Source organism: Nuphar pumila, chromosome 10, assembly GCF_984573655.1.
Source record: "Nuphar pumila chromosome 10, dmNupPumi1.hap1.1, whole genome shotgun sequence".
Classification (NCBI taxonomy): Eukaryota; Viridiplantae; Streptophyta; class Magnoliopsida; order Nymphaeales; family Nymphaeaceae; genus Nuphar; species Nuphar pumila.
In genome coordinates, this window is record NC_143258.1 from 93,958,752 (window position 1) to 93,971,252 (window position 12,501).

Here is a 12,501-nt window from a genome sequence, read left to right on the forward strand (position 1 = left end):
GGCTTGTCTAATGTGTATATGGGTAACCATGCCCATTAAAATGAGCTGGCTTCCACTCTTTCCCATCTTCATACCCCTCTTAAATCTTATAATGCAAATTGTTTTGATCAAATGTGACACTATAAATGGATTAAGCGAGGTCGATTTAGTAAGAACCTACCCTTAGACCGTATTTTTTTAACGAAAAATATGATTGTTTAAATCACAAAATTTTGTGTTTTGTCAACTGTTGGTTTTTGAATCGCCAAAAAATTATGCACACAAATCGGATTTCGACGATTTAACTGTCGATCTTCACTAAATGAATAATTTAGATAATCTAGATTTGATATAAACAACTTCCATCAATGAAATCCCATGAAGGAGTATTAAGATAGGGACGATATAGGGGGATGAGTGGAACTGATTTCTATTAAAATGGAATTCTATTAAAACTTGAGGGTTGCGAAGAAAGGTAGCTAGCTCAATGTAGTATTCTTCAAGGTTGGTACCTACTGACTCTAACGTTCATGTCAAGCACTGAAAGTGAGGGGAGAAACTTAATGACCAAGTAGTGTGTCTTCGCAGTGCTAGCTCATCCTTCCTTGTCTTCTTTCTTACAAAATAATAAAAAAATCGAAAGGTTATGTGATACCCCACATGTTCCAACGGCTTTTGTGTGCTTTCTCTGCACCGACCATACTTTCCAGCTTTCTATTGGACTACTCATTTCACCCTTTTCTCATTCATGAAAACCCTACCTTTCTAGTCTCTATATATGTCAATGAACTTCCTTAAAGAAGACCCACAAAAGATCTTCTATTCTCATTCTTCACTGAAAAGAACACAGCAATGGGCAAGAAGAGATCTTGGGAGCTCTTGAACATAGCCATTCTAATCAGAGAACAGGGAGGAAGGCTCAAACACAAGCTCCTCCTCCTCAAGAAAGCCAGGAAATTCAGAAACCATGGCCTCCTCAGCTACAATTTCATGGCAGATTATGAGTTCTCCCCTGACAGCACTCCTGGTTTCACAAGGAAGAGAGCAAGAGGCTGCCTCTACCCATTGCTCCTTTGTGCACCATGCAAGGGAGGGGCAGAGGATTTGGATGAAAGAATGCTCGAGTCAGAGGATTTGGCGATTATGGTGGCCGAGAACGGAGCCGGAGAGTTGTCGGAGTCCGACGAGGGAGGTGAATTTGCCGAAGACGGGATCAAGAGTATCGATCGGAAAGCCGAGGAGTTCATTACCAGGTTCTATAGGGAGATGAGGCTGCAAAGACAGGACTCACACTTGCAGTTCACTGAGATGTTAAATAGAGGTTGCAGTTGAGCTAGCTTGACTCTTTTATGCCATGGAGGTTTTAGTCTCTAGATAACAATTCACTTATTTGTTTATTTATTTTGGAGGGATGGTCGCATGAGAGTAGGTCCTATAGAGGAATGGAGTTTATAGGTATTGGTTTGGTGTTGGTCATTCTTTATTTGTTATTGGTACAGTTTAATTCTTTTTTACTGATAGAGACGATGTCACTGATAAAGTTCATGTAGTAATAAGTTTGGATTGATAAAAAAAAAAGAGGTGAATAGCTTGACTGCATAATTGCGCACCATATTGCTGTATTTACTTTCACCATTAAATTTGCGTAGTTGTTGTTTGTTGTTGTTGTATTAAATTTGTTTAATTTTGTATTTGCATTTTTCTTTTCAATTTTTATTGATGTATCGTTATATCTCTATAATCAAATGATAATGATCTTGTTGGCCATCAAAATGAGCACAATTTGCTTTCTTTTTCCTTGCCTTAATATGTCATGTTGTGGGACACCATTATTTAAGGCTGCTGCACCTAAGAGGCTTGGCTTAGCATACCGGGCCTTTTTTGGCTAGGCCAAGGGGAAAACCCTCATTGCAGCCATACATTTGGCAGTCCTCTAGTTGGTAAAATCATTGAAGTCCTCCCTGCCCACTGGAAAGTACATCTAGTTTTAACCTTTCGGGAAGGGATGTGCGCACCTCCTTCCCATGTGTTTTTGATGCAGTGAACAGGAGGATAACTCTTGAACCCTGGCCTGCAAGAATCGGCACCCTAGAGCAGCTACAATTTAATCAAGTAGAAAATTAATGGAAAGTAACACAAAAATGCTAAAAAAATAACTAAAAATAATTCATCATCAACTTCCCTCTCTACTTCTTTACTAGAATACTTATAGTAAACAAAAGAGAAACCATGAAAACCCTAATTCTAATATGGATCTAAATTAGATATGAAACTCAACTAAGATCCAAAAACCAATATCCAACTTGATAATTAACAAAGACAAATAATCAAGATAGATTTGAATGGACCCTATGGACTCAGCAGTGTCTCGCTCCCGCTCCTGTGTCAGTTTTAAACCCTATGTCAGTTTAAACTCGTCACATTTCAACTAGGTGACGTTCATGAGTCAAGGAGATCAGCCCTTGTGGGCATACCAAGCTTTACTTTTGCTGAGATGATGCCAGTGTTATATTTATAGTTGAGCCATATGAGATCACAGGAGCAATAGAGTTTGATCACTATCTCAACCGAGGGTTATTGTTTGGAATCTCAGAAGGTGCTGCTCCCCAGCTTGCCCACAAGAGGGCAGTAACATGCTGAAGGCCTTATGTGAATTTTGGAGTCCACAATTATGTGAAACTTAAATGAACACGGATCCCATCATTTGAAATAGGATGGGTTCCATCATACGTTCCATCCTAGCCATCCAGACTGGATGGCTAGGATGGAATGTATGATGGAACCCATCCTATTTCAAATGATGGGATCCGTGTTCATGTTGGGCCTCACCTTCCAAACCATACATGAAGGACTCGATAGATACAATACACGAATATACAAATTTTCAAAATTGAGACACGAGGGCATAAATTTTAATTGATAAACAATATTGTTCAATATGTAAAGGTATATTATTACTAAAATATTATTACATTTTTTTAAATAGTATTAAAATAATATTAAACTAAATTACGCTGTGTCAACAGGGAGCACTTATAACGTGTCCCTGTGACACAGCTAGAAGGTAAAGTGAACAATATGGCAAACTTAACCAAAAGCAATTAAAGAAATGGAGAAAGATGATTGACCTTAGAACTGCTGGCCAGTGCAATATTCCGCAATTTGCATTAAGCCATTGGTATCAACAAGGAGCTGACATCAAGCTATGTAAACAGAGGCATGGGAGTAGAGGTGCAAACGGATCAGATAGTCTGGGTCATGATAGATCTGACTCCAAGTACAGATCCAATGATATGGAGTTGAATCAGATCCGAAATATACATAGTAATTTGGGATCCGGTAAAATCAAAATGAAAGCAAGGGTTTTACATGCAAAAAATGTAAACAAATTGGATTAGATCTGAACACAAACATATATATAGTTCTAATCAAGAAATCGATCTGAATCAATACTGAATGTGAAAATAATCCAAATCCAACTGAATGCAATTTTGGAACTTATTTTGAGAACTTGCATCCAAAAAGAGCGTCGGATTAGGATCGGATGTCTCACCAATTCTGATGCATTTCCACCCTATACATAACACCATTTTAGCTGCCTTGCGAGTTGGGAGTTATGATCAGGTGCAATGTGATTGCACACTTTTAGTGTGCTTCTGCACCTGATTACCACACATCTTTGGGATACAGTCTGTCAGTTGTGGGGCCCAATAGCAGATGATGGTTTTTTTTTTTTAAAGGCAAGCTGGGTTAGGCAGGCCCCTGCCAGATATCTCTTAAACCTCATGTGGTATAGGGATTGGAATGTGGACCTTCAACTTGGCACAGGACCCCGCTTATCACATGGGAAAAGAAACTTTTGCCTATGAGAGTTTTTGATATGAGAAGTTTTCCAAAAGAAAGTTTTTGGCTTGTTTGTGTAGCATAAGAAAAAACAGAATGAAAAAAATTGAAGAAATAAGAGAGAGGAGGAGGGTGGTGGTGGTAGTGGGTGGTGGTGAGATGGATGGTGGTGGTGATGGTGAGATGGTGGGTGGTGGTGGTAGTGAGATGAGTGGTGGGGAGTATAAAAATAAATTTTCTCTTAGTAGGAAACATTCCTCCACCCCTCCCCCCTCTCCCATGGAGGAATGTTTCCAATCAAAAAGTATACTTTAAAAAAAACTCTCGGCAAAAAAAAAAGTCTCTCATTTGGAAGAGTAAAAAAATCCATACGGATTTTCCATTTTACATCACTTTTTTGCCATCTTTCTTGCTTCAAAGCATGCCCTAAAGAATGTAGTGATGTATAAAGGTTGGATTTGTGCAAGTTAATCAGACTTAGAGTAAGATTCAAACTCGGAGAAATAGATCCTTATATAACAAACTCGGATCCAATTAAGGTATATACTTGGATGTACATTTGCATATAATCAAGTTAGATCAATCTCCCACTCTTAGTTGGACTTGGATTCAGACGTAAGAATGATAAAATCCGAATTCTGATCATCAATCATATAAGTTTTGCTTGCCAAATCCAGCTAAATGATGCAAATTTTAGTAAGATAACTGACTCAAACATGAACCGTTTACATCCCTATGGGAATGACAAGATATTACTACAATCCTTAATGTCATTTAATCTTTGTTTGGAAGCATTGCATTGACATTGGAACACCATTTCCATGTGTTGCCAAAATATGGTTTTGCCAAAAATGTGATGTTGAGGATGGAGTTGCTAAAAACACCTCTTGTGAACGGTGTTGAAGTGTTGTGTTGGGGGCTGCCAACTCTATTCTAAGCCTAGTGTTTTGGCAACACCACTACTCCCAGGACTCTAGAGAACTAGGGGAAACCACAAGAGTGATTCTTTTTTTGGAAGAAGAACACACCAATGATTCAAGGCTCCCAAACAAGAGTCCGAATCCGGTGCAATATGATTCCACACAAATTTGTGCATTAAGCACCCCATCCATCAGGTCTTGGGTCCCACACTTGACAGGCCCTGTCCCCAAAATGGAGGGTGATCAGATGTTTAATGCACAAATATTTGTGTAATCATATTGCACCCGATCTTTTCACCCCAAACTGAGCATTAATCTTGTCAGTCAAAAGACTAAAAGTGAACGAACAATAATAATGTTGCCTCTTTCTTATTTGTATATAGCTATCCAGCTTTTTCTATGAACCTTGTGAATTGAATCAACAAATCCCTCTAGACTTGAAAAGGAGAAGCATCTCTATTCAGTGCCTGTGTATATAAGGCGCTCGTTAAATTTGGGGGGATCACAACTATTCTCCTACTAAAATGGTTGTCTTCCTGCAGGACATGAAACAAATGTGGTTTGCAGGAAACATGTAGGGCCACAATGTTAGTGACACCTCGATCTGAAACTTTGAGAGTCCAAGTTCGGTTGGTATTACTTTTTAGAGAGAAATCATACAGAGTTCACACTGAGAAGACATGGCTATTTTTTTTTTCTTTTTCTAATAACTCAATTTCTTTTACAAAGTTCATCATTCATAACATGAGAAAATAATGATTACATAAGTATTCAACAATGAAAAATAAACTAACAAGTACTCTGCTGCAAAGTCAGAGTAGCCGATTATGTCCTACCTGCGCTAGTGTGCCTAGAACCTACAGTTGTAATTATATACTTATAACTGTAGTGGGCTCTAAGCCACTAGTCTGAGTTTAGTTTTCGACACACCACACAAGGTTTGTATATTTTAAATTTCTCTGTCAACTCTCTCAATCAAACGTTCACTCACACCAAACTATAACACTAAGTCAGCTATACTAGTCATAGTCATTTATAGGGATAGCAACCTACAATAGAACACCCTAATTCTATATTGTTGACTAAAATATGAAAACCCTTTTCTATGGTTGGCTCATGTAGTCTACGATGAGGCTCACATGTTTACCATATGTTCTCGCAAGGCATGATTTTTCAAACGAAAACCCTTCCCTAGGGTTCACCCTTAGCAAACATTTTCACGTAGAAAAACATGTGGCTCGTAGAGGCGTGGTTGTTTCTCAACGGGTGAGTCTTGATGCACGAGTGGAGCAAAAGACCTGAGTTCATGAGGGTCCATTTGAATTTTGGATTTTTATTTGCAATTGTGGATCATTTTGTATTTGGATCATGGATTCATACATTTTAGGATAGATTTTATCTTTTAAGAAGGTTATTTTAAAAAGCGGGTTGTTTTGATTATAATAGGGAAATCTTCTTTTTTAAAACGGGGAGATATCTAGTTGTCAAATCAGTTTTGAGAAGAGTTAAATCTGGTTAAATATATTATTTTTCAGTTATTTTAATTTCTTATTATTTCTTGTCTTTTTCACCTTTTAAATATATATCTGGAAGAGATAGTGGCAGCGTAGTAGCTTTCTTTGCAAATCCAACAACCTATTTATGTTAGTCTTTCATATGAAAGGTGCGCTCCACGAAACAAATTAATGAGCCCTAGGGTTAAATCTTGAACCATTGCTAGGTACTTGGTGAATTGCCTCATGAGTATGCATATAAAATGTTTTTTGGATATTGTCCATCATGGAGCATGGACTTGATTGGGATCTAGGTATAGTTCATGCAAGTACTTGTGAAATCTCATTCTGAAGTTGGATACAATACATAGAAGCTGAAAATTAAGACCCTAGTAGGATGTATTATGTTTGCATTAATAAGGAAAACAAGTATACCAGATACACCTGCATGTAAAACATGAAGCCAAGTCTCTAAGATAATGGAGTGCTTCTTCACCAGAAGAGGAAGTTGGTTCAAGAGTATGAGAGCTTGAATCTAAATCTCGAGAGGCATGTAAGCAATACATAAAGTAGTATTATCACTTGTGTATTGTTTTTTATGATTTTCTAATTTATGAGCTCATTTTCTCTCTTATTGAATGCTGATTTTCTGCTTTGCGAGCTTATTTGGCAATTTGCTGGTTGGGGTCTTCATCTAATTAACTTAATAATTGAATTTTTTTTCATTAGAAGTCTTTTTTTTTACAGCATTGAATAGATGGTGTATCTAGTTATCTATTATCTTTCTTATATAGCTTATTTTATAGGGTAGACTAATGTAGAATTTTGGAAAAAAACAAAATCTAATGCAAGAAAACTAGTCTCAAAGTTTTGTACAAAATTACAGAAACTAATAATAGAAAATCAAAAGAAACAACAAACAAAAAACTACATAAACTAATATAACAAAAAATCAAAGGAAAAAAAGCAAAAAACAATTAAAAAATCATTCCTATCAACTACTTAGAGAAAGAGAGAGAGAGAGGTGTTAGGATTTCTACCTACCTCAGAGAAAGAAAAGAGGCAAATGAATTTTTCAACAAAGATCAGCCAGGTACTTGTTAAGTAATATGGTGACCTCGAGATCAGTAAAACTTTAGTTCTAAGGAAAAGGAGGGAAGAAATGATAAAAAAAAAAGAATTCCTCCTTTAGATGGTAAGAAGCCCCAAACTAAGATGCATTTGAAAGAGTTTACCTCCTTAATGGTGATTCAGATTAGCAGCTCACCCAATCTATATGAGTTCCACCCATTCTGAACACATTTTAACTTCAAGTTTTTTTAGGATGTGCCATGAGATATTACTCTGTTAAGAAGAAGAATAACTAGAGATTGAACAGTACTGACTAGTCACTCACCCGTAGTGATCTCCAAGCAAAAATGAACAACAATATGATGATAAACTAGAGAAACAGCTCAGTGAGGATGATGGACTGTTTGATCATGACCAACTAGACTTCAGTTTTAAGGAAAAAGATGGAAAAAATAGTAAAAGAGTGAAAATGCAATAATTCATAATAATAAGCCCTAGATTGGGAGGTATTTGGATGATTTTACCTCGTTAATGCTGATCCAAATCACTAACAGCCGATTCACGTAAGTCCTACGTGATCTAACAACTATTACTTCAAGATCATGTAGCATGTTCTACATGCAGAAAAGTAATCCATTTGAAGAAGAAGAACCAGAGAGAGGAACAATCACTCACCCGTAAAGCAACAAAGAACAAAAATGTGTTGATTAACCATAGAAAGAGCTAGGTGAGGATGATAGAGTGTTCAATCAAGACCAAATAGACTACAATTTTGAGGAATAAGGAAAAAAGACAGTAGTAGAGTACAAAATATAATGATTCATGATAATAAGCCTAGATCAAGGGGTATTTGGATGATTTTACCTCCGTAATGGCGATCTAGATCACTAATGGTCAATCCATACGAGTCTTGTATGATCTAATGAGTATTACTTCAAGATCTTGTAGCACGTTCTACACGCGCCAAACTGCTCCATTAGAAGAAAAAGACGAAACAAAAAAAAGAAGGCAAGGATTCATCGAGACTCTCAGCTAAGAAAAGGAAAAAATGAAGAAAGGGAGAGGTAGAAAAAAGAGAGAGATTTTGATCGGTAGGGGAGGATGATGAAGCGTCTGTGAGAAAAGAGGTGGAGGAAGGAGGGAAGGCGAAAGGGTGGTAGAAAAGAGAAGAGGGGAAATGTCGGAAGAAAAGAGGAAAATAGCTTTAGTGATGGTTGACACCTTTAGTGACAACTTTAACTGTCACAAGATTCCTTTATTCGATAGTGAGGGCTTAGACTGTTACTAAAGGTGTTTTATTAAGAAAAATAAAATAAAAAAGATCATTAGTGACAATGCAATCTGTGTGTGTGTTTAACATATCTATAATCTGAGAGAGATAGAGAGTACTCAAATTTGATTGGGCCTGCTATAAGAAGAACCACACCCAGGTCCTATTAACATCACAGGAACCAGACCCGGTCCATACCCAATAAACACTACAAACAAAAAAGAACCGTAGTGACGATATAATCTGTCACTATAGAGTTCCCAAATAAAAAAAAAAGTAGCATGGTAGTCAGTTACTGTTGCTAGATGTTTTAGTGATGAAAGGTATAGCGAAGGTAGTCAGAGCTACAACGATGGCTTTTGTGGGTTTTAGTGACAGTTTTGATCATCGCTAAATATCAAAATTGTTGTAGTGCTAGTTGTCAGATTAGGCTTTGTCGGGTTAAAAAAATGAAATATCAAACTGGATCTATATAATTTAAGGAGCTTAGTTTCACTAAAAGCACATATAAAACACTTGGGTCAAATATCCAGCAAAGATCATAACCCAAACACAACCTACATATTACTCAGGTCACATTCCAATCAACCTGAATAATGTTCAACATTTTTTATGTCCATACATAGGAAATCAGGTTCGGGTCACGTTGAGTACCTGATAAAAACATGACCCATTGACAACCATAGCTTGGGGATAGTCCATGTTGGGCACGTTAAGTCCATTACGCCATTATAGATGTCTAACTAAACTAACTTATATCCAACCCATTCATATTTTTGATCAGTTGTATCGTTATTTAGTCTATAAAGATATATAGGCATTTTTTTATGCAGTGGCCTTGCATGATGCAGTGCCCCTGCCGCCACTGACATCAACCCATCTCAACATTTCTGCCAAGATAATGATCAGAATATTGTTGGATGCAGGTTGAGTAGATTTGACTAGCAATTCCAAAAATGATAGCCATATCCATATTCAGCCAAATACTACGTTGCATCCACATCTTACTCTTTTATCTGTATGCTAGTATAATGATCTATCCATGAAATCAGATATGGTTATGATGAATAATTGACCCCTATCCAACCTGTTTTCAAACATCATCAAAGTAAAAAGTAAAACAAAGTAAAAATATAAGCAATAAATAAAGCAAAATTTATTGTTGGAAATGATGCTTGAAATGTAAATTATTTGAAGGATTCTTATTGTTCACCTGTGACCTACTTTGTACACTTGTGTCTAGAGTCTGTTTTGCTTTGGTTGAGTCTTGATGTAAAGTATTGAGTCACTTGCAACTTTTTATGGGCCATCCATGTATTTTGGTTAAGGTTAATGAATATCCTTAAGGGTTAGCTCGTAAATATGAACTGTAACAAGCCCTCGAGCAAAAATGTGAATAAATGCAAATGCAAAGAGCTTTCTTTTGTTCACCGTCACTGTAATTGCTTTCGAGTTATTGCAATTTCTCTCCCACTCTATTCTTGCACTCTTTGTTGTCAAAGCTTCTGCAGCGGCAAGCGAGTGATCAAAAGGCTTGCGGCGATAAAGAAGGATTGTCGTGCCACATTGAGATATTGAAGAAGTAGGCCCGTGACAAGTGGTACCAGAGCCCATTTTCGAGCTGGAGAAGAAATTCAGGAATCAGTGTCGAGATACACGACAACAAGCCGTGATTTGTGAGCAAAACATTGTGGCACCCCAATACAACTTGCGAAAGCCGAGGAGATGGGTTTATCTCGGGGTCATGAGCAGATGACTGCGATCATCAACAAACTAGTAGCTGATGTGACTTCGTACAAGGAAGTGATTTCACTCATAGTTGAGTCATTCGAAGGACTGGATGACGAGGTGACAAGCCTATGAGAATAGGTAAACTTGTTGATGGAACACGTTACTTCACTAACTACAATAGTGACCATCCTGCAGACTGAAATTTAGGAGATTCAGTTGAAGAACCGCACTCTGCAGTAGATAGTTACCCTCAATGGCAGAAATGATGATAGGCCATCAAAGATAGATATGTCGAAGTCAGCTAAATTTAATGGTTCCAAAGATAGCAAGGCCATAGAAAACTTTCTATTCCAGGTGAAAGACTATTTGGACATTCAGAATATATTGACTAAAGACCTCAGGGTGAAGGCGACAACAACTTTACTCGACGAAGATGCTACAGCCTAGTAGAAACGGAAGCAAAGCGACATGAAAATGGGCCACTGCGTGATTGATACCTTTAAAGCTTTCAAAACTGAGCTACGAAACTACTTTATGTCAAGAAATATACAATGTCAAGCTTATCGGATGGTGGCAGAACTCAGACACACTGAAGCCTTGATAGACTATATCAGGACGTTTCAGAAGCTCATGCCAGACGTACCCAATATGCCGAATAAAGACAAACTCAACTGGTTTATTGTGAGACTATAGCTTTGGGCACAGTCTGAAGTGAAAAGAAACAATCTCTAGACTTTGAAAGATGCGTATGTGACGGTCAAGCGATTAGTGGATACACAGTGCAATCCCTTCACTCCATCAACTAAGGTTCGGAAGAAGCCGGACCACGTTGGCAAGAAGTAGGATCGACGTGATAATAAAAGTGAGTCATCAACCCAACATCATTTTGATAAGAGACAAAATTATAGAAAGCACAATAATAACGACAACAAAAGTGGGTTGTGACTTGTTGGTTATGTTGAGAAAGATATATTATTAGGCAATGTCCAAAGCACCTTATGAAGGACAATGAGCAGGCCAATGCAGTGCAGGCAGAGAGTAGTGATGCCAAGGTCGTGCAACCAAAGATGGGAGCCATACAAAGGATCAATACAATTAGAAGTCATGTAGTCGAGAGCATGTCGATTAATAAAGATCTCATGTATCTGGAAGTCATTGCGAATGAGAAGTGTACTACGACAATGGTAAACTCTAGGGCCACACATGACTTTGTCTTGCGGGAAGAGGCAGCGTAGTTGAGCTTGAAGCCTGAGCCAAAGCAGAGGATCATAAAGATGGTGAACTCTAAGGCTAAGTCAATCCTTAGTGAAGAAAGGGATATGGCTATCCAAATTGAAAGTTGGGTCGGTAAAGTCAACTTCTTATAAGTGATGTCTCTAGACGACTACAAAATGATTTTGAGCATGGAGTTTCTTCATAACCAAACTGTGATGATGTTGTCGACGTTGACAATCATGGGGCCAAACTTTTCACACATGGTGCAGTGCCTTACTCTTTAAGGTAAGTCTTCAATGCTATATGCTATATAATTGAGGAATGATGTCAAGCAGTGAGATCAGACATTCTTAGTCATCGTGCACACCGAAGAAAAAAAAGGTAAAAATAGCAGTGTCACCGACCCTTACCCCATTATTGGCTGAGTTTCGGAAAGTGATGCCCTCATAATAGACAAAGCATCTACCACTGAGACGTGAGGTCGACTATAAGTTAGAGTTGACCCCTGGAGCAAAGCCCCCTGCCATGGTCCCTTATCGCATGGATCTGGCTAAATTAAAGGAGTTACGCAAGTAGCTGAATGAGATATTGGAGTCAGGCATTATTCATGCTTCTAAAGCACCCTTTGGCGACTTAGTACTCTTCCAAGTGAAACATGATGGCTCCAAATAGCTATGTGTAGACTATCATACATTGAACAAGGTCACGATAAAAAACAAGTATACATTGTCACTAATAGCGGACTTGTTTGAGATAGCCACGAGACAACAACCACTGACCCCGCACAGGAGAAGGAAATGTCATCCTTTGTCTATCAGGTTGTTCGAGATTAGCACTATCAGTTTGAGCTAGCGAATGCATTTCTGCACAAAGCTGTCAAGAGAATGAAGAAGTGGGCGGACAAGCACTGTCGTCCTGCTAGGTTTCACATTAGGGACCAAGTGTTGGTGAAACTCTATCTGGATCACACAGGCATCTT

The 12,501-nt window shown here is 38.0% G+C and overlaps 1 protein-coding gene across 1 annotated transcript; it reads left to right on the forward strand.

Moving 5' to 3' along the window:
• The first annotated feature begins 831 nt into the window (after positions 1 to 831).
• On the forward strand, positions 832 to 1,311 carry LOC149827410 (uncharacterized). The gene has a single exon (XM_090018508.1). The coding sequence runs from the start codon at positions 832 to 834 to the stop codon at positions 1,309 to 1,311; it is 480 nt and encodes a 159-aa protein (XP_089874634.1).
• The last annotated feature ends 11,190 nt before the right edge of the window (positions 1,312 to 12,501 follow it).